This window comes from Oncorhynchus keta, chromosome 36, assembly GCF_023373465.1.
Source record: "Oncorhynchus keta strain PuntledgeMale-10-30-2019 chromosome 36, Oket_V2, whole genome shotgun sequence".
NCBI lineage: Eukaryota > Metazoa > Chordata > Actinopteri > Salmoniformes > Salmonidae > Oncorhynchus > Oncorhynchus keta.
The window spans coordinates 19,270,284-19,293,451 of NC_068456.1; the positions used below are offsets into that span (position 1 = coordinate 19,270,284).

Genomic DNA, 23,168 nt, shown 5'->3' on the forward strand with positions numbered 1-23,168 from the left:
AGCAGGTATTGCCTGTTATTACTATGGCGAGGTATTGGCATATAGTATTTTAATAATCTGATTGAAATTGGAGTCAAATCCCATATGTCCCATAGGTTGCAAATTCGAATCTAATTCGTAACATATAATACGAAATGGGCGATGGACATCCTCAAATTACTGCATAGCATACGAAACGTCACATATTATACTAAAGAGAGGTTCTCGGATTTACGTACAGAATAATACGAAATGCTCTCAGACTAGGTTGAAAAGAGTAGTCACTACCTGGTCTGAAGAAAGTGTTTGCTTTTTGTGTCATTAACATTTTTTTTCAATTCAGATATATTTTTTAATTGTGATTTATTCAGCTCAGATGCAAATGCAGTTGCATTGTTTTTAATAAAACATGCAATGGCTTCCCATAAAACCACATTTTGATCCAGGATAGGCCTATTCCAAATGTGTAGCATATTCTAAATTTCGTATATTTCAAAATATAATTAATTCAAATAGGCCTAATGAAAAAAGGGATGAATACATACCAAAACGCTTCCCTTTAGCACGTGACACACACACACCAACCATATAAATACGTATTGTTATTGCCTAGAAAGTGTGCCGGGTCATGTGGAATTGAGTAGGCTTTTATATAAATGCAGTGCCAGCTAAAAAAACTCAGTTGCTTATTGGTGCACAGTGGAAGTGGAGCTTCTCTTAATCCCTTACATCAACTGCTCTGCTCTACACTCCTCAGCTCACATGTACCAAAGTACTGCAAGTTTAGAGAAGCCTGGACACTTTTTGTTTACTTTCCCATATTTTGAAACTGCGTTTCACAGTAAACCACCATGTTTTGGTCAATATTGTGCGTAACCGTTTGCTTGGCATCCCTACTTGCTGAAGCACAGATCTCCAATAGGTACGTTATCAGCTGTCCCAGTCGTTGTCACAAGGCGATGTGTCCCCGTATGCCAGCGGAGTGCTTAGCAGGACAAGTCCTGGACCACTGTAACTGCTGCCCCGTGTGTGCCTCTGGAGAGGGCGAAGCGTGCGGCGGCCATGGAAAGCTTGGAGACCCGGTGTGCGGAGAGGGGTTGGAGTGTTCGGTGTCCGGCGGAGTGGGGTACTCTGCCACTGTCAGAAGAAGAGGGAAGAGCGGCGTTTGCGCCTGCAAAACCACGGACCCTGTATGTGGTAGCGACGGTGTATCTTACCGTAACATCTGCGAGCTCAAGAGAGTCAGCAACCGGGCACTGAAACTTCAGCAGCCACCTGTTCTGTTCATTCAACGGGGAGCTTGTGGGAAAGGTAAAGGCTTTGAAGAATATTATACATATAATTTTCATTTCACCTTCTTGATTGTGCTGTTTGTGTGTGTTTCATAATCATTATTACTGGTGGCTTCCTAACTTTAAATCAGTGAGCATAACTCGATTACGCATAATTGTTCCATTCAATCTATATCAAATAAGATTCAGCCTTGCTGATATTTAGAGTCATGAATTCTCAACAGAAAGGAATCCGTGTGTGACAGTCTGGTGGGCAACAACATCCAGATGTGGCAGCTGGTTATGCATCCCACGGGCACAAACATCAAGTGTCCTTTGACAGTAAAACAAAGGCTACCATTGAAATGCGCTGGTTTTTGTTTTTGTTCATTCACTCATGAAAAGCAGTAATCCTTGCTTAGTTTAACTTGTTTGAACTAAGTCACTAATTCTATTAACTTGTTATTAACGGTATGGATTAGCTCTGGTATGCGTACAGTCACATGGGAATAACCCTCCAAAATAATTGATCTAAAGTAGCATAATTAATGCAATAGGTCATTGTTGCTGACTTCACCATGGATAATGTATTATTATTATTTATTTATTTGGACTCCACTCTGTGAGTCCTCAGTTTCAGCCAGTGCAGCTGACCTGCAAACGGAGACACTTGTTATCAGAGTCAGTGGGACACAACATAAACCAGACCATCTATCCATCCCAGACATTTTTTTCCTTATGAAATATCATAACATTAATAGATTTGTGGCGGCCTTTTAAGTGGTTTCTATTTCCCTCAACTTTCTAATTGCACGTGCATTGTGTCTCTGAGGAGGGTACAAAGACAACCATCACACTCACAACTCACCTACAGGTGGTAGAGAGATGAACCAGTGATCTTTAACTGTGTTTGTGTGTTTGATGTGCTCCAAGGGCCCGATTCCGACCCGAAATGGAATGGAATGCCCTTTATAGTGTTCTATTCACCTGCTATTCATTGTGGGTAGAGATACTTTTATATATATCATGTATGTGGACACCCCTTCAAATTAGTGGATTTGGCTATTTCAGCCACACCCATTGCAGACAGGTGTATAAAATCGAGCACACCGTCATGTAATCTCCATAGACAAACATTGACAGAAGAATGGCCTTACTGAAGAGCTCGTGATTTTCAACGTTGCTGTCACGCCCTGGTCGAAGTATATTGTGTTTGTCTTTATTTATTTGGTCAGGTCGGGGTGTGACATGGGTTTATTGTAGTGTGTTTTGACTTGGGGTTTTGTTAGGTATTGGGTGTGTGGATTAGTGGGGGTATCTAGCAAAGTCTATGGCTGTCTGGAGTGGTTCTCAATCAGAGGCAGGTGTTTATCGTTGTCTCTGATTGGGAACCATATTTAGGCAGCCATATTCTTTAAGTGTTTTGTGGGTGATTGTTCCTGTCTTTGTGTTTGCACCAGATAGGGCTGTTTCAGTTTTCTCATTTCATTATTTTGTAGTTTCTTCATGTATAGTTTTTTCCTTCATTAAAATATCATGAATCATCATCACGCTGCATTTTGGTCCGACTCTCCTTCTCCACAAGAAAGCCGTTACAGTTGTACCATCATAGGATGCCACCTTTCCAACATGTCAGATTTCTGGCATTCTAGAACTGCCCTAGTCAACTGTAAGTGCTGTTATTGTGAAGTGGAAACATCTAGGAGCATCAATGGCTCAGCTGCGAAGTGGCAGGCCACACAAGCTCACAGAACGGGACAGCCAAGTGCTGAAGCATGTGGCGTGAAAAAAATGTTTATCCTCGGTTACAACACTCACTACCGAGTTCCAAACTGTCTCTGGAAGCCACATCAGCTCAAGAACTGTTCGTCAGGACCTTCATGAAATGGGTTTCCTTGGCCAAGCAGCCGCACACAAGCCTAAGATCACCATGCGCAATGCCAAGTGTCGGCTAGAGTGGTGTAAAGCTCACCGCCATTGGAATCTAGAGCAGTGGAAATGTGTTTTCTGGAGTGATGAATCACACTTCACTATCTGGCAGTCCAACAGACAAATCTGGGATTGGCGGATGCAAAGTGAACGTTACATGCCCCAATGCATAGTGCCAACTGTAAAGTTTGGTGGAGGAGGAATAATGGTCTGGGGCTGTTTTTCATGGTTCGGGCTAGGCTCCTTAGTGCCAGTGAAGGGAAATCTTAATGCTACATCATACAATGACATTCTAGACGATTCTGTGCTTCCAACTTTGTGGTAACAGTTTTTGGAAGGTCCTTTCCTATTTCAACATGACAATGCCCCCGTACAGGAAGCAAGGTCCATACAGAAATTGTTTGTCGAGATCGGTGTGGAAAAACTTGACTGGCCTGCACAGAACCCTGACCTCAACCCCATCGACCACCTTTGGGATGAATTGGAACACCAACTACGAGCCAGCCCTAATCATGTCTAACCTCACTAATGTTATTTTGACTGCATGGAAGCAAGTCCCTGCAGCAATGTTCCAACATCTAGTGGAAGGCCTTCCCAAAAGATTGGAGACTGTTATAACAGCAATGGGGGACTCCATATTAACTCCATATTAATGCCTATAATTTTGGAATGAGATGTTTGACGAGCAGGTGTCCACATACTTTTGGTCATGTAGTTTAGACTAAATGAAGGTGATGCAGAGGTATCTACAAATATGCTGTATTCTGACCATGACTTAATTCCACCACCTTCACACTCGAAGGAAACCATGAATAAGTCAACCTACCGGTTCCAAGTGGAAAATCTACTTTATTTTTTTCTGATATAAATAATAACAAAGTTTATTTGTCACGTGCGCCGAATATGACAAGTGTAGGTAGACCTAACAGTGAAATGTTTATGTACAGGCTCTAACCAATAGTGCGAACAAAAAGGTGTGTGTGTGTAAGTAAGTAAAGAAATAAAACAACAGTAAAAAAACATTTGAAAATAACAGTAGCAAGGCGACATACCGGTTAGTCAGGCTTATTGAGGTAGTATGTGCATGTAGGTATGGTTAAAGTGACTATGCATATATGATGAACAGAAAGTAGCACTAGCATAAAAAGAGGGGTTGGCAGATGGAGGGACACAATGCAGATAGCCCGGTTAGCCAATGTGCGGGAGCACTGGTTGGTCAGGCCAATTGAGGTAGGATGTACATGAATGTATAAGGGACTATGCATATAACAGAGTAGCAGCAGTGTAGAAAGAGGGGTTGGGGGGGAGGCACACAATGCAGATAGTCCGGGTAACCATTTGATGACCTGTTCAGGAGTCTTATGGCTTGGGGGTAAAAACTGTTGAGAAGCCTTTTTGTCCTAGACTGGGCACTCCGGCTACCGCTTGCCATGCGCTAGTAGAGAGAACAGTCTATGACTGGGGTGGCTGGGGTCCTTGACAATTTTTAGGGCCTTCCTCTGACACCGCCTGGTGTAGAGGTCTTGGAAGGCAGGCAGCTTTGCCCCAGTGATGTACTGGGCCGTACGCACCACCTTCTGAAGTACCTTGCGGTCAGAGGCCAAGCAATTGCCGTACCAGGCAGTGATGCAACAAGTCAGGTTGCTCTCGATGTTGCAGCTATTGAACCTTTTGAGGATCTCAAGACCCATGCCAAATCTTTTTAGTTTCCTGAGGGGGAATAAGCTTTGTCGTGCCCTCTTCACGACTGTCTTGCTGTGTTTGGACGATTCTAATTTGTTGTTGACATTGACACCAAGGAACTTGAAGCTCTCAACCTGCTTCACTACAGCATCGTCGATGAGAATGGGGGCATGCTTGGTGCTCCTTTTCCTGTAGTCCACAATCATCTCTTCAGTCTTGGTTACATTGAGGGACAGGTTGTTATTCTGGCACCACCCGGCCAGGTCTCTGACCTCCTCCCTATAGGCTGTCTCGTTGTTGTCGTTGATCAGTCCTACCACTGTTGTGTCGTCTGCAAACTTAATGATGGTGTTGGAGTCGTGCCTGCCTGGCAGTTGTGGGTGAACAGGGAGTACAGGAGGGGACTGAGCACGTACCCCTGGGGAGCTCCAGTGTTGAGGATCAACGTGGCAGATGTGTTGCTACCTACCCTCACCACCTGGGGGCTGTTCGTCAGAAAGTCCAGGATCCAGTTGCAGAGGGAGGTGTTTAGTCCCAGGTTCCTTATCTTAGTGATCAGCTTTGAGGGTACTATGGTATTGAACGCTGAGCTGTAGTAAATGAATAGCATTCTCATATAGGTGTTCCTTTTGTCCAGGTGGGAAAGGGCAGTGTGGAGTGCAATCGAGATTACATCATCTGTGTATCTGTTTGGGCGGTATGCAAATTGGACTGAGTCTAGGGTTTCTGGGATAATGATGTTGATGTGAGCCATTACCAGCCTTTCAAAGCACTTCATGGCTAAGGACGTGAGGGCTACAGATCTGTAGTCATTTAGTTGCCTTTGTGTTCTTGGGCACAGGGACTATGGTGGTCTGCTTGAAACATGTTGGTATTACAGACTCAATCAGGGACATGTTGAAAATGTCAGTGAAGACACCTGCCAGTTGGTCAGCACATGCCCGGAGCACACATGTATGTTGACCTGTTTAAAGGTCTTACGTCTGCTACGGAGAGTGTGATCACACAGTTGTCCAGAACAGCTGATGCTCTCATGCATGCCTCAGTGTTGCTTGCCTCGAAGCGAGCATAGAAGTGATTTAGCTCGCCTGGTATGCTCGTGTCACTGGGCAGCACGCAGCTGTGCTTCCATTTGTAGTCTGTAATGGTTAGCAAGCCCTGCCACATCCGACGAGCGTCGGAGCCAGTGTAGTATGATTCAATCTTAGTGTGAAAAAAGTCATATGAGAGCAAACTGAAGCATATTCACATATCAACTTTCCCACAGTAAAGTTTATGAAATGCCGTGCCATTATGCAGAATTTAAATTGTACAACCTTTTAACTTGCAGGGATGGGTACTCTCGAATCTTTTAATTATGAGTTACTCCGACTTTTTCTATTTCCTATATCTATCATGTTAAATATGAGCCTCTATCAGTATTGTCTGTCAGTAGGCGTAATAACACATATTCAACTGCCAATGTACTTTTAGTTCCCTTCAGTTGGTATGGCCTACATTATCATTCCATATAATTCCATTGTTTAGTTTACCTTAATTTGCTTCCTCTGTGCAGTATTCTCCCTATTATAATTCTATGTACACTTATCTTCCAACATTACCGTGGGTTAAAGAACTGAGTGTGGCAATTTTCGGAATGGATCAAAACACCGTTTTTTTCTTTCATGCCAAAGGCTCTCCAAGCCTGTTTTTTTATGATTCATAAATACTTTCCTAACCCTAAATAATCTACAAGATCAGAGTATTTTTAAAGCTACCAATTGGTGTGAAACAAAGACTCATATGCATATACTGTAGATAGCTTTCTTTCAATGATTGCTAATATTCTGAACCTGTTCTCTCGATATATTCTATTAAACCTGTCGACAAAATTCTAATTAAAAGGTACACTGTATTTAAAGGCTTAAGATAAATGTACTGAAAACCGCATTGAATTCAAATCTCTTGTCCAGCGAGTGGGAGGGTTTTCAGCGATTGAATTACATTTATTCAGCGTGCGGAATGGAATCACGTCTGCAAAGTCCTTCACACATTTTCATGTTAGTCTGAATTCCAACTACTGAGAAGTGACAAGGAAAGGAGTGTGTAGGAAAGGCGTTTCCTACGTCGCATTTCCTACGTCGGAATCAGACCCCATGTGTTTAGTTCTTAGTTGGTTCAAAAGGGTTCTTCGGCTGTCCCCATAGGAGAACCCTTTTTGGTTTCAGGTAGAACCCTCTGTGGAAAAGGATATACTTGGAACTCAAAAGGGTTATTCAAAGGGTTCTCCTATGGAGACAGCTGAAGAACCCTTTTGGGTTCTAGATGATTCATTGTCAGACAGTTAATGTACGTGTGCAGGCACATAATGTACAGTATGTGTATGACAGTAGACTATCCATTGTTAATATCACCACATGTTTACCTTTTCCAACACAAGGACACACAAGGCATGCCAAAGTTATGTCAGAGAGTGTCTCCTCAGTGATTTTGCTAACATTTGGGATGCAAACATTTGATCCAGCTCCTCTCCAGCTCCAGACAGCCTAAGAAAACAGAGTGCAGCTCTGTGCCAAGCTACATGAAGGCCCCTGGCAAAGTAAAGAGAGGCTCCGGACCACTGGCCTCAATGGCCTCTCTTAAAGCAAACACATTAAATTACACTGGTGCATGATGTCATTTGAATCTGTTTTCTGAAGTTGGCGATTATGCAAGTTGTTTGAGCTGGCAGACGATTCAGGTCAAATCTTGCTGGCCCGTTGTGTGTTTTCTTAATGAACTAATTTAGTCACAGAATAGCATATATGGCCTGCAGAAACACGTTTGAGATGTATTGATATTTTACAAGAGGTAAGAGAATAAACATGTTGACTTTAGGATGTTGAGAACAACCTTTTCATGCATTTAATTTCAATACACACCCAAAGGAACAGCAACATAATGCATAGCGCTAGTGAGTGATTGGGGCTTGCTAGCTTTACATTGGCAAGCTGTGTTGGTGTACAGTTAGAGACTGAAAAGTGTCTGTGATTATGCTTGGTGGATCATGTACAGTATGCTGTACATGAGTATTTTCTCCCTGCCTTCTCGTCTCTGCCTCTCACTTGCCACTCTTCCTTTCAGCGCTCTGTTTTCTTTCTTTCTCTCTCCCTCTCCCCTTCCTCTCTTGGCACTTTAAATTCATCAGTAAAGTTGTCACGAAACAATAGTCTAGGGATTGAATTGGGATTGGGCTTTTCCGTGTATGTTCACACAGCTCAGGGAATATGTTTCATGTGACTTAGGGGACCCTTTCAAAGACTTAGTGAGTGTGTATTCAGTGGAGCTAACCAATGCATTTGCTGCACCACAGCCTTGCAGCAAGGGACCTGGACTACAGTAATACCGCAGAGGGAATACAACCCCACTGACACTGCAACCCAATCCCTCTGCCCGTAGGATGGGGGAAAGGAAGAGCAGCTTCCTTATGGAAAAACTCATAAAGCAGCAACAGTGTGGACAGGCAAGCAGACCCGTGTGTGTTGGGGACTGCTTGATACAAGAATCAGGGTTCTTTTCTTGGAGAGGTCAGTGAGTTTGTATAGCAGACATATGGGAATTATAGGGAGATGGACACAGTGTGTCTAATAGAGGGATGGAATGCCAGGGGTGGAATGTCTCTTTGACAGGAGGTTACTGAGCTGGCCCATGGACAGCATGACAAGCGCATTGTTTCATTATATTTTTTACATTTGAGTCATTTAATAGATGCCCTTATCCAGAGTGACATACAGGAGCAAATAGGGTTAAGTGCCTTGCTCAAGGGCACATCGACAGATTTTTTTCCCCCGTCAGCTCGGGGAGTCGAACCAGTGACCTTACGGTTAGCCTACAGTCCCAATTCTCTTAACCACTGAGCTACCTGCCGTATGAGCTTATGAGTGGTTTTGTGCGTTGCTATATGTTGCATAGACGTAACGAGACAAGTCGAGAGAAGATGTGGCACTACAGAACCATTTAGGATAACTATACTACCCCCATCCCCCTCCACTCTTTCGTCTGGTTCCCCCACCTCTGAGGAGGTGAAGTTGAAGGCTACAGGAGCACAGCCAGACAGCCAGACAGCCAGGCCAGAAGAAGGTAACTGATAGGACAACAAGGACTACCTTTCAGAGAGCCGCAATAGACAGGCTACATCTACACCCTGACAGGCTAGGCTTTGCTTTGCCTCTGTAGAATTTAAGTTTAGATTTATTTCATCAATATGACATTGTTCAATTAAAAATGAGACCTGAAGCCTGATGCTTGAATACCCTAAACCTATGTATAGCTTGTATAGCTGTTTAAGAGTGTCTCCCCTGGTCCCCCTCTCTCTCCTCTCTCTCAGTCTGTAGTGAAGCATGCCTGCCTCGGGTCAGAACACTTCAATCAAAAAGCCATTATCTCGGTTTAACTGTGTGTGTGTGTGCGTGTGGGTACATAGGATATCTTTAATTTGTATTTATTTTACTCTGTCAATTTCTGGCAGACAGTAACTGTGGGTCGACTCAACATACTGTATGTATGTAGTTCTGTAAGGCTTATGCATATGTAACTGTGGGTCGACTCAACATACTGTATGTATGTAGTTCTGTAAGGCTTATGCATATGGAACTGTGGGTCGACTCAACATACAGTCCTCCATCATTTCAGAACAGTAAAAACCGATAGTTATTAAAGCTCCTTTTCAAAGGCATTCCAATGATATTCAGGATTTTGGAGGGAGTTGAGGTTTAAGTAGATGCTCTCATCCTTGGTCCATATGCTTTTCTATTTGTCCAGCGGTCGACTTCATCCCAGCAGTCGTTGACCTGATCTGAGCCCCAGCTCCTCAGACAGAATGTCTCATTAAGAAATATCCTGTCACGGTCTACAGACGAGGCAACACTGGCAATAGTAACCTGCACTGCTATGGAAGAACCACACACTGACTACATCTGCTTTGTGATTTTCCCAAATCAGCAAGAAAGATTTCGTCATCAACTGGCCAAAGCCCATTCTCCTAAATTTCCAATGCAATGATGTGTCTGTGGAAACAAATCAGTCTGTCTGTGTCAAGAGGGCGTGCCAAGTATCATCATAACATTGCACAATGAAGAGGTCAAGTGGTAAAGATGACCTCTTTAGATACTTCAGATTGATCTCAGGTCTAGATACCGGAGCAGGCCCGCAGACCAATGCACTCATATCTTAAACATTTGAACCAGGGACATATGCCATCATACTATCCCCATATCTTGGGGCAAATTACAGCCATCCTGAGAATATGGATGCTATGATGGAATTTCCCTTCTTACACAGGAAAGAAATGGGTTATTCTCAACATATAATTAAGTAGGATTACACTATGCCAAGACTGTGCTCATTCTACTCTTGTGTTGGTTTAACTGTGCCTCAAGCAGGAAGTTTTTTTTTTCACAACCCATCTGCTAGGCTTATGAACATCTCTTTCCCATGTAATATAATTGAACTAAACAACCTTTGCAAACTACAGCAAGGTTTTGGATTGTATGACAAAACCTCTATGGTGCTTTCTTTCTTTATTTTAAACGTGCCCTTATTATTAATTACTTGAGGGGTGTGGAAAGATGAAGGAGATGAAACATGATTATCTTATCTTTAAAAAGCCAAATGTCTATGATAATCTTCAGAGAAGACTTACTGTAATTCACAGCCTGGGAAAATACTTGTATGCCTCAGTATGATGTAATTACATGGTCAGTCATCAACATTTTGTGACTTATCTTCTTACAGAAGAGTCAAAGGCACTTACAGACAGAGACAGAAGCACGGGGAAGACTCTGTCTATGCCACAAATGGACTGTCATCTTTTCCATTTCTCTTTGGGACCAGTTTCATATACTGGGCTTATTCTTGCATTGCTGTTACATCATTTTGTTGTATTTGTGTTTGTGGTTGTTTTTTAGTTCTTTTTTTTTTTATCCCAACGTCCTGTCTCTGTTGATGTGTTTCTAGCCCTGGACAACCCAAACAGTCTGAGACACAAATACAACTTTATTGCTGACGTGGTGGAGAGGATCGCCCCAGCCGTGGTTCACATTGAACTCTATCGCAAGTAAGAGCGGCACCTGTGTGTGTGTGTGTGTGTGTGTGTGTGTGTGTGTGTGTGTGTGTGTGTGTGTGTGTGTGTGTGTGTGTGTGTGTGTGTGTGTGTGTGTGTGTGTGTGTGTGTGTGTGTGTGTGTGTGTGTGTGTGTGTGTACTTGTTTTCCTACATTATCAGGACCCCAAAGTCCTAACACTTCACCTTAATGTCCTAACACTTCACCTCAATGTCCTAACACTTCACCTTAATGTCCTAACACTTCACCTTAATGTCCTAACACTTCACCTTAATGTCCTAACACTTCACCTTAATGTCCTAACACTTCACCTTAATGTCCTAACAATGTAATGTCCTAACACTTCACCTACCTTAATGTCCTAACACTTCACCTTAATGTCCTAACACTTCACCTTAATGTCCTAACACTTCACCTTAATGTCCTAACACTTCACCTTAATGTCCTAACACTTCACCTTAATGTCCTAACACTTCACCTAATGTCCTAACACTTCACCTTAATGTCCTAACACTTCACCTTAATGTCCTAACACTTCACCTTAATGTCCTAACACTTCACCTTAATGTCCTAACACTTCACCTTAATGTCCTAACACTTCACCCCAATGTCCTAACACTTCACCTTAATGTCCTAACACACTTCACACTTAATGTCCTAACACTTCACCTTAATGTCCTAACACTTCACCCCAATGTCCTAACACTTCACCTTAATGTCCTAACACTTCACCTTAATGTCCTAACACTTCACCTTAATGTCCTAACACTTCACCCCAATGTCCTAACACTTCACCTTAATGTCCTAACACTTCACCTTAATGTCCTAACACTTCACCTTAATGTCCTAACACTTCACCTTAATGTCCTAACACTTCACCTTAATGTCCTAACACTTCACCTTAATGTCCTAACACTTCACCTTAATGTCCTAACACTTCACCTTAATGTCCTAACACTTCACCTTAATGTCCTAACACTTCACCTTAATGTCCTAACACTTCACCTTAATGTCCTAACACTTCACCTTAATGTCCTAAACACCTTAATGTCCTAACACTTTAATGTCCTAACACTTCACCTTAATGTAACACCTAACACTTCACCTTAATGTCCTAACACTTCACCTTAATGTCCTAACACTTCACCCCAATGTCCTAACACTTCACCTTAATGTCCTAACACTTCACCTTAATGTCCTAACACTTCACCTTAATGTCCTAACACTTCACCTTAATGTCCTAACACTTCACCTTAATGTCCTAACACTTCACCCTAATGTCCTAACACTTCACCTTAATGTCCTAACACTTCACCTTAATGTCCTAACACTTCACCTTAATGTCCTAACACTTCACCTTAATGTCCTAACACTTCACCTTAATGTCCTAACACTTCACCTTAATGTCCTAACACTTCACCTTAATGTCCTAACACTTCACCTTAATGTCCTAACACTTCACCTTAATGTCCTAACACTTCACCCCAATGTCCTAACACTTCACCTTAATGTCCTAACACTTCACCTTAATGTCCTAACACTTCACCTTAATGTCCTAACACTTCACCTTAATGTCCTAACACTTCACCTTAATGTCCTAACACTTCACCTTAATGTCCTAACACTTCACCTTAATGTCCTAACACTTCACCTTAATGTCCTAACACTTCACCTTAATGTCCTGAAAAGGTAGGAAAACAATAACTTTTTTCAGGTCCTGAATTTGTTCAAATGCAATTTTAAATTGAAGGGTTAGATTTAAGGTTTTGGGATTAGGGTTATGTTTAGGGTTATGTTTAGGGTTAGGTTTAGGGTTAGGTTTAGGGTTAGGTTTAGGGTTAGGGAAAATATAATTTTTAATGGTGAAACTTTTACACTCCAAAACGTCCAGAAATTTCACGAAAACACAGCTGTGTGTGTATGTGTATGTGTTCGTCCTTGAATATCTGTAGACACATACCAGAGTTTAATTTTACAACCCACCTGGATGTGAGACCACACTAGTTGGTAAAACATTTAAGTTAAAACCCTCCCTTTTAACATACTTCTCTTTCTGCCTTGCATCCTCTTTCCCTCTCTTCATCTCTCCATCTACCTTCTCCTCCCTATTTCTATGAATCACTCCCTTTCTCTCTATAAATGTATCTCTCTCTCTTTCTCTCCCTTTCTGCATATCTTTCTCCCTCTCTCCCTCTCTCTCAGGATGACATATTCTAAGCGGGAGGTGGCAGTGTCCAGTGGCTCAGGGTTTGTGGTGTCAGAGGATGGACAGATTGTGACCAACGCCCATGTTGTGGCCAATAAACATCGAGTAAAGGTGGAGCTGAAGAGTGGCGCCACCTACGACGCCAATATCAAAGACATGGATGAGAAGTCCGACATCGCACTCCTCAAGATCGACTCACCGGTAAGAGGGGACACCAGAGGTCACAGACATAGCTCAACATTTCAGAATTTAGTACAAATTACTTTATTCGATCAACTTAACCCATTAATAGACTGTCATAGGGAAGAATTTTACACTTAAACAGTTGCAAAAATGTGGTAGTTCGCCTGTGTTGTGTGGTACCCATTACATAACAAAGATCAAGTTTCAGGTTGTATTATTTATTGTCAATGTAAATTGTCCCGTGGCGATTTTTATGAAGTGTTCAGCAGTCTAATGGCTTGGGGGTAGAAGCTGTTGTGGAGTCTTTTGGTCCTAGACTTAACACTTTGGTACCGCTTACCATGCGGTTGCAGAGAAAACAGTCTAACTTGGATGACTGGAGAGTGACAATTTTATGGGCTTTCCTCTGACACTGCCTATTATATAGGTCCTGGATGGCAGGAAACTTGGCCCCAGTGATGTACTGGGCCTTTCACACTAACATTTGTAGCGCCTTACGATCAGCTCCTTTGTCTTGCTCACATTGATGGAGAGATTGTTGTCCTGGCACCACACTGCCAGTTCTCTGACCTCCTCCCTATAGGCTGTCTCATCGTTGTGTCATCAGCAAACGTAATAATGGTGTTGGAGTTGTGTACGGCCACGCAGTCGTGGGTGAACAGGGAATGCAAAAGGGGACTAAGTACACACCCCTGAGGGGCCCCAGTGTTAAAGATCAGCGTGGCAGACGTGTTGTTGCCTACTCTTACCACCTGGGGGCGGCCCGTGAGGAAGTCAAGGATCCAGATGCAGAGAGAGGTGTTTAGTCCCAGAGTCCTTAGCTTAGTGATGAGCTTCGTGGGCACTATGGTGTTGAATGCTGAGCTGTAGTCGATGAACAGAATTCTCACATAGGTGTTCCTTTTGTACAGGTGAGAAAGGGAGGTGTGGAGTGCGATTGAGATTGCATCATCTGTGGATCTGTTGGGGCGGTATGCGAATTGGAGTGGGTCTAGAGTGTCCGGGAGGATACTGTTGATGTGAGCCATGACCAGCCTTTCACAAAGCACTTCATGGCTACTGACGTGTGTGCCACGGGGCGGTAATCATTTCGGCAGGTTACTTGTTGAGAACAAGTTCTCATTTACAACTGCAACCTGTCCAAGATAAAGCAGAGCAGTGCGACAAAAACAACAACACAGAGTTACACATGGGATAAACAAACGTACAGTCAATAATACAATAGAAAAATCTGAATACAGCCTGTGCAAATGAAGTAAGGAGGTAAGGCAATAAATAGGCAAATAGTGGGGAAGCAATTACAATTTAGGAATTTACACTGGAGTGATATATGTGCAGATGAGGATGTGCAAGTAGAAATACTGGTGTGCAAAAGAGCAGAAAAACAAAAACAAATATGGGGATGAGGTAGGTAGTTGGTTGGATGGGCTATTTACAGAGATGCTTAATGTGAGTCTGGAAGGAGAGTTTACATTCTAGCCAGACACCGAGGTACAGTTGAAGTCGGAAGTTTACATACACTGTCATGAAAACTCGTTATTCAACCATTCCACAAATTTCTTGTTAACAAACTATAGTTTTGGCAAGTCGGTTAGGACATCTACTTTGTGCATGACACAAGTCATTTTTCCAACAATTGTTTACAGACAGATTATTTCAATTAAAATTCACTATATCACAATTCCAGTGGGTCAGAAGTTTACATACACTAAGTTGACTGTGCTGTTAAACAGCTTGGGAAATTCCAGAAAATGATGGCATGGCTTTAGAAGCTTCTGATAGGCTAATTGACACCATTTGAGTCAATTGGAGGTGTACCTGTGGATGTGTTTCAAGGCCTACCTTCAAACTCAGTGCCTCTTTGCTTGACATCATGGGAAAATCAAAAGAAGTCAGCCAAGACCTCAGAAAAGAAAATTGTAGACCTCCACATGTCTGGTTCATCCTTGGGAGCAATTTACAAACACCTAAAGGTACCACATTCATCTGTACAAACAATAGTACGCAAGTATAAACACCATGGGACCACACAGTCGTCATACTGCCTGTTCAACATAACCTGAAAGGCAGCTCAGCAAGGAAGAAGAAACGGCTCCAAAACCACCATAAAACAGCCAGACTACGGTTTGCAACTACACATGGGGACAAAGATCATACATTTTGGAGAAATCTCCTCTGATCTGATGAAACAAAAATAGAACTGTTTGGGCACAATGACCATCTTTAAGTTTGGAGGAAAAAGGGGGAGGCTTGCAAGCCGAAGAACACCATCGCAACCGTGAAACACAGGGGTGGCAGCATCATGCTGTGGTGTGTATGTTAACTTCAGAGTTCAACTGTATTTATAGTTGTCCACATATTCTAAGTCAGAACCATCCCAATCAGTGATGCTAGTTTTTTGGGCGGATGCGGGCAGCGATCGATTGAAGAGCATGCATTTAGTTTATCTAGCTTTTAAGTGCAGTTGGAGGCCACTGAAGGAGTGTTGTATGGCGTTGAAGCTTGTTTGGAGGTTAGTTAACACAGTGTCCAAAGAAGGGCCAGAAGTATACAGAATGGTGTCGTCTGCGTAGAGGTGGATCAAAGAATCACCCGCAGCAAGAGCGACATCATTGATATATACAGAGAAAAGAGTCGGCCCGAGAAATGAACTCTGTGGCACCCCCATAGAGACTGCCAGAGGTCTGGATAACAGGCCCTCCGATTTGACACACTGAACTATATCTGAGAAGTAGTTAGTGAACCAGGTGAGGCAGTCATTAGAGAAACCAAGGCTGTTGAGTCTGCTGATAAGAATACGGTGATTGACAGAGTTGAAAGCCTTGACCAGGTCAATGAAGACAGCTGCACAGTACTGTCTTTTATCAATGGTGGTTATGATATTGTTTAGGACCAGTTGCTGTGGGGGGTGCAGAGTTGTTGGCCGGGGTTGGGGTAGCCAGGTGGAAAGCATGTCCAGCCGTAGAGAAATGCTTAATGAAATTCTCGATTATTGTGGATTTATCAGTGGTAACAGTGTTTCCCAGTCTAAGTGCAATGGGCAGCTGGGAGGAGGTACTCTTATTCTCCATGGACTTTACAGTGTCCCAAAACTTTTTTAAATTAGTGCTGCAGGATGTAAATTTAGGTTTGAAAAAGCTAAGCTTTGCTTTCCTAAATGACTGTGTGTATTGGTTCCTGATTTCCCTGAAAAGGTGCATATCGCGGGGACTATTCAAAGGTAGTGCAGTACGCCACAGGGTGTACTACACTTGCCTCGAATAGTCCCCACGATATGCAACTTTTCAGGGAAATCAGGAATATGCAACTACAATGCCATTGGATGAATCCCGGAACATATTCCAGTCTGTGCTAGCAACAATCCTGTAGTGTAGCATCCGTGTCATCTGACCACTTCCGTATTAAGCGAGTCACTGGTACTTCCTGCTTTAGTTTTTGCTTGTAAGCAAGAATCAGGAGGATATAATTATGGTCAGATTTGCCAAATGGAGGGCGGGGAGAGCTTTGTATGCATCTCTGTGTGTGGAGTAAAGGTGGTCTAGGATTTTTTTCCCCCTGGTTGCACATGTGACATGCTGGTAAAATAAATGGTAAAACTGATTTAAGTTTTCCTGCATTAAAGTCCCCGGGCCGCTAGGAGCGCCACTTCTGGGTGAGCATTTTCGTCTTTGCTTATGGCCTTATAGAGTTTGTTGAGAGCGGTCTTAGTGCTAGCTCCACTTTGTGGTGGTAAATAGATGGCTACGAATAATACAGATGAGAACTCTCTTGGTAGATAGTGTGGTCGACAGCTTATCATAAGGTACTCTACCTCAGGTGAGCAACACCTCGATACTTATTTAATATTAGACATAGCGCACCAGCTGTTATTGACAAAAAGACACACACCTCCACCCCTTGTCTTACCAGAGGTAGCGTCTCTGTTCTGCCGGTGCATAGAAAATCCTGCTCGCTCTATATTGTCCATTTCTTCGTTTAGCCACGTCTTGGTGAGACATACGATGTTACAGTTTTTAATGTCCCGTTGGTAGGATAATCTTAATAGTAGGTCATCAATTTTATTTTCTAATGATTGCACATTAGCAAGGAGAATGGAAGGCAGTGGGAGTTTACTTGCTCGCCTCTGGCTTCTGCGTCCCCTTTCCGGGCGTCTTTTCTTCACGCAAAAGGCGGGGACCTGGGCCTGTTCCAGTGAAAGCACGATATCCTTCTCCACGGACTCATTAAAGGAAAAAGTTTCTTTCAGTCTGCAGTGAGTAATCGATATTCTGATGTCCAGAAGTTATTTTCGGTCATAAGAGACGTTAGCAGCAACATTATGTACACTAAGTTTTTTTCAAAGTTAAACAAAACGCCACAAAAAATAACGAAATTGCACAATTGGTTGGGAGAATGTAGAACGTCAGCCATGTTCTTCGGCGCAGTCTTTATATGAAACAGTGGGTCAGTGCCAATACCATATTAACAATTTGCAGGTATACTGGAGTGGTAGGGGTAGATATAGGGGTAAGGTGGCTAGCCATCAGGGTATATGATAAACAGTTGCAGCAGCGTATACTATGATTATATGTGAGTGTGTGTGCTTGTGTAGAGACAGTATGAATGTGTGTGTATGTTATGTGTGTGAGCAAATTAAGTGTGTGAGTGTCAATGTGATTGTGTGTGAGTGAGTACAAAAATAAAAAATAAAAAATAAATGAAAGGATAAATGCAGACAGTCCCTGTTGCCATTTTGTTAGCTATTTAGCGGTCTTATGGCTTGATGGGAAATGATGTAAATATATCACTAGCCACTTTAAACAATGCTACCGTATATAATGTTACTTACCCTACATTATTCATCTCATATGCATACGTATATACTGTACTCTACATCATCGACTGCATCCTTATGTAATACATGTATCACTAGCCACTTTAACTATGCCACTTTGTTTACTTTGTCTACATACTCATCTACATACTCATCTCATATGTATATACTGTACTCGATACCATCTACTGTATGCTGCTCTGTACCATCACCAATTCATATATCCTTATGTACATATTCTTTATCCCCTTACACTGTGTATAAGACAGTAGTTTTGGAATTGTTAGTTAGATTACTTGTTGGTTATCACTGCATTGTCGGAACTAGAAGCACAAGCATTTCGCTACACTCGCATTAACATCTGCTAACCATGTGTATGTGACAAATAACATTTGATTTGATTTTGATTTGATTTGGGATAGAAGCTGTTCAGGAGCCTGTTGGTGTTAGACTTATTGCTCCGGTACAGTTTGTTAAGCGCCAGCTCGTTGTATTTCTTGTCCTGAGGTGGAATATATACAGCAGTCATGCTAACAGCTGAAAAGCTCTCAGAAGGCAGAAGGGTCAGCATTTGACCATAAGGTATTCCAAGACGGGTGAACAATGGGTCGAAACTTCAGCATACCATTTGCTGTTGGTGAAGAGTTATAATCCTCTCCCTCTCGATGTCCCTGAATTCATTGTCATGTCCGCTCGGTGAATGGAGAATCCATTGAGTTGGATAGCCATGGGGGGCATCTTGTCTGAACGCCATGTTTCAGAAAAGCAGAGAATATTGCAGTTACGAGCTTCACATTGATAGCAAAATCACAATCGGATGTCCATCTTATTACCAAGTCATTGGCCAATAGAATGGAGAGAAGAGGTGGCCGGTTTTCCCTTTGTCTTAACCTCGCCTGGACTCCCCCTCTCCTGCCTGTTTTGTTGCCGACATTTTCTCATGGGCAGCCCGGAATTGAAGAAAGAGCCCAGGGCAAGATGAGTCAAAGTTAAAGCCGGAATTGAGGTTAGTAACTGCCAATCTTCACAATATTCCTTCAAATTGAAACTTTATGGAATATTATAAGTGGCATAAATAAGAGGGTTTGAGGAGTGTGACTTTACACAGTAGCTCCCATGCTATTTAATCCCTGCCTATGAGCGTGAGTGGGAATGACATTGAGAGTTTCAACTCCCAGGAGGCAGATTGGATTTTAAGTACAGCCTTTCAGGCCAACAGCAGCCATCTTGGTGCAGTACTTTCCAATATCTTACAACTGCAAATCTCGACACCACTAGCAAATGTGAGCAACAATTGAACAATAACAATGACTTAATATTATTCCCTATTAAACATCAGCGGAGTCAGAATTACAAGATGAAGGAAGATGTTATTGGTAGAAAGTTGTTGTTCAGCTTGATAACACAGCTTGTTTGAGAGGTGCAGCATGTGCAACGAAGTGGTCCTTGTAAACGCTGGCATTCAACACATAGTTAATGTTGGCAATGGCATTCAGATAAAAATACTTCAGAGACAACAGTCATTAGGAAACGATTCTCTGAAATAAACTTGGAATACATTCTGCAAAGACTCATTACCAGCAGATGAAAACCCATGTCATGCTCCAATGAGCAAATAGTTTTGATAGCAAAAGTTCTGCTCATAAATGGCATGAAGGCAGGCCATGCAAGGTTTTTGCAGAGGCAGCGTACAGTAACATAGAGAGATTGTTGCTTTGTGGACTAGTGGGATACACATCCCACATTAATCATATTCGACAGCCATATGAAGGAATGTCTGGCACCCAGTCAAAGCCACAGGCTAGGAGTAACTGCACCGCAGAATGGCTCGCAGAGCATTCCCTCGCTTCAATGCACAGCTGAAAAGACACTCACGACAAGGACAGGGCTGCACACAGTATCGTCCAAAACGCCAAGACAAGCACAAGGTTATGTTTTCTTTTATGCGGCCTACAGTGGCTCCCCAAACTGGCCCTGGAAGACTACTGTGCTATACACTCTGGTCTACATTCAATACACATACTACACAACTGGAAGGTGATATCAGACCCAAAGCAGTGATCCATGGACGTCTGAAGAAAAGATTTTGGATGGAAAATACAGCATCATTACTTCTCAAAAAACTGTTTCAAGACACTGAAAAGTTGAATGATTTGTGCCCTGTGGTAAGACTACCATCCAACTACTGGTTGACCATGACAGCCCAGTACCTGACTGTAGATTGACCATATACCCCGTGCCCCACTCTGGCTACATAGCTAAGACAGCTGTTGAAATCTTTGCCCCAGTTTTCTCTCCTGTGTGAGAAAGTGTCTACCCAGTCTGCCCAGTGGGCACAGTCCCAGTTCCACGACTAACCCCCACAGTGGGACAGGACAGAGGCTATGGGCTAGTGGGAGAGGGGAGGAGGTCTGACTCATGATACCCCAGCTAATGAGACAGTGGGTACGGCAGGGGAGGGTGGATGTGAGGGAAAGAGTCGACTAGAGATGGAAAGTGTCAGTGAGAGAGTAATTAGAGGATGAAAGAGAGAGGGAGATAATTAAAGGCCAAAATAAAGGAAAAGTTTGAATTTCCTCATTTGTATGAAAAATACAGTAAGTTGTCACAGTTCCAGCCTCAGGGCTTCAGGTCTGTACTCTTTTAAGTATGTATTTATTTCCCTCTTTTCCTCACTCTCCCTCCATCTGTCCCTCTCTTGCCTCAAGTGTGCGTCATGAGTACGGGTGACTTCTGTCAAACTTTGTATTTCATATCAGCACACTGAGAGAGAATCAATCACATGTTTATGACTGTGAGCTTTGAAAGTTGACTGAATGTAGAATACCCTCTCTTCCCCCTCGGTGCTTCATGCGAAGCAGAGTTTATTGGAGGCTGGGTCGGTCCGTTCTTGTGTGGTGTACCTTCGTCTCTGGGGAAGACATTACACGTCTGCAGCTACATGAGTCTGTCTGCAGAAGTTGGGACTTCAGAGGATGGGAAGGGGAAAGGGGAAAAATGCTACATTCATTTCTGACAGAGAGAGAATGTGATGGAGAGGCAGACAAAGACAGAGGGAATGTGGCCTGGAAAACGGATCCATATGTCTGCAAAGCTAAGTGATCTAATAGGCTAATGAAATGGCTGTGTGATGTGACGCTGGGAAGATAAAGCTAGAAGTCATCATGCGGGGGAAAGAGCAGCTTGTTAACCCTATCCACTCCCTCACTCACTTCCTCAACTGTCTGTGGTGCAAAGTAGCGCACTGTCGGTGTCCTCAGTTTAGAATATTTGAGATGATTTTGTTCATGGAAGTCATGTCAACAGACTGAGGACAGTTAAACACACCCAACCAAATAAAGACACCACATCCTCATCAATAAATACAGTGAGTATATGTGTCTCAGTACTCAAGCACAATGTTGGTCTGTATGCTCCCCAGGTCGTCCACCTCCTAAAGGGTGGTAGGATGACTAGTGCTGGCTAGACCGACCACGGCTCTTATTGGTCCCTGTTAAGGAGACATCCAGGACATGCTCTGTTTCTCAGTGGAAAGAGTGGCATCCTTCAGGAAGAAGCAGAGGGAAAATTAATCACATCCTCGTCTCATCCTTCATTTCACTCGCTCTCCCACAATTGCTTCCATGCTTGCGGAAGCAGCGTATCGGGACGAGGGCCAAGGGAAGCAGACTGGCCTTGCTCTTTTATTCGATGCTCCAGACAAGGCCTAGTTTGTAGATGGTTTCCCAGGCCAGCGATGCAGTGGAAGAGAGACCCATATATCCAGAACCGCATCTTATCAGATCTGCATGGCCCACAGATTAAAGGCGTGTGGTGTCTAGCCGCCCGTTGGTGAGATGCCATCCAGTCTTCCAGGGTGTCTGTAAATCATGCTGGGAACACAGAGGGATCTTACGACCATGTGTTTGCTGTTGTGTTGGCTGTGGCATTTACAACAACATGTGCACCATATTGATCCCCAGAGCTGATGGTTCTGCAGGTATTATCATGTTGGATCAAGCCCCTCTTTATCCACTGAGGCACATCCCTTGGGACAAAGTTTATGTGTAGCCAAAGTTGCATTCACCCACACACGGTCACACCATTTGATAGTGGCCCCATGATATGTATGCATGGTAGCATAGGACTAAAAAGTTAATATAATACCTACAGATGCGCTGTCTTAATTTGACCCTGCTTCTCACAGCAGGAAAATAATCCTACAGTAAAAGGAAATGTGAATTATTATGTGGATTATAATACATTTTGTAGGGGTTGATACATTATTAGATAAATGTTTTGTTACCGCAAATCAAGTCCTGACATTTTTAAGCGGAAATTAGTAACTTTAGAAATATTTTTTAAAACCTTGAATACACTACAATTTGCGTATTGCCTTGAAGTCCCCTATAAGAAAAGCACAGTAGTGATCACAGCAAAGACTCTAGAAGTGGTTATAGGTTTAATCACCAAACAGAGGGTGTGTGTGTTTCACTGGCATGCCTCTGTGCTGTTTACAGTTGTTTTTTTGTTCGGGTTGATGTAAATGTAACCCTTTTTTCTCAGGTTTGCATACGCCTTTGAATTTATTAGCGACAGTCCATCAAAGCGTGAGGCTTGACAAAAAACAAGTTTGCACCTGGGATCAAGTCATAAAAGCAATGGGTTTTTAAGTGATTCCAAACAGCCAAAGCTGTCATTTGAATGCACCAATTTGTAAGTCGCTCTGGATAAGAGCGTCTGCTAAATGACTTAAATGTAATGTAAATGTCAATTCTCATTGTTTGTAATTTTGAAAAAAATGTCAGACCAAATCATGTGCTGGTGACACCAACTGAAAAAGTTTGGTGCAACAGTGCCACCAGTGGAAAAAGTAAGTATAGAACTCTGGATGAGTGTTAATGCCTTAAGGCCAGCCCATGGTCCAAAATAACCTGGTGAGTCACTTATGGTCAAGAGAAAGTCAAAACCACCAAAATTACATATACAGTATTCGACTCGGTATCAAAAAGTAGCTGAGTACAAGTGGTTAGTAGGTGATAGCTA

The 23,168-nt window shown here is 42.8% G+C and overlaps 1 protein-coding gene across 1 annotated transcript in view; it reads left to right on the forward strand.

Annotated features, from left to right (window-relative positions):
• The first annotated feature begins 616 nt into the window (after positions 1-616).
• The window catches only part of LOC118369762 (serine protease HTRA1A-like), a 31,091-nt gene continuing 8,539 nt past the window's right edge, over positions 617-23,168 (forward strand). The window contains exons 1-3 of the mRNA XM_035754432.1: positions 617-1,290; positions 10,836-10,935; positions 13,144-13,348. Of these exons, the coding sequence (XP_035610325.1) occupies positions 831-1,290; positions 10,836-10,935; positions 13,144-13,348 (765 nt within the window). The 5' untranslated portion in view covers positions 617-830. The remainder of the gene's footprint in view (positions 1,291-10,835; positions 10,936-13,143; positions 13,349-23,168) is intronic.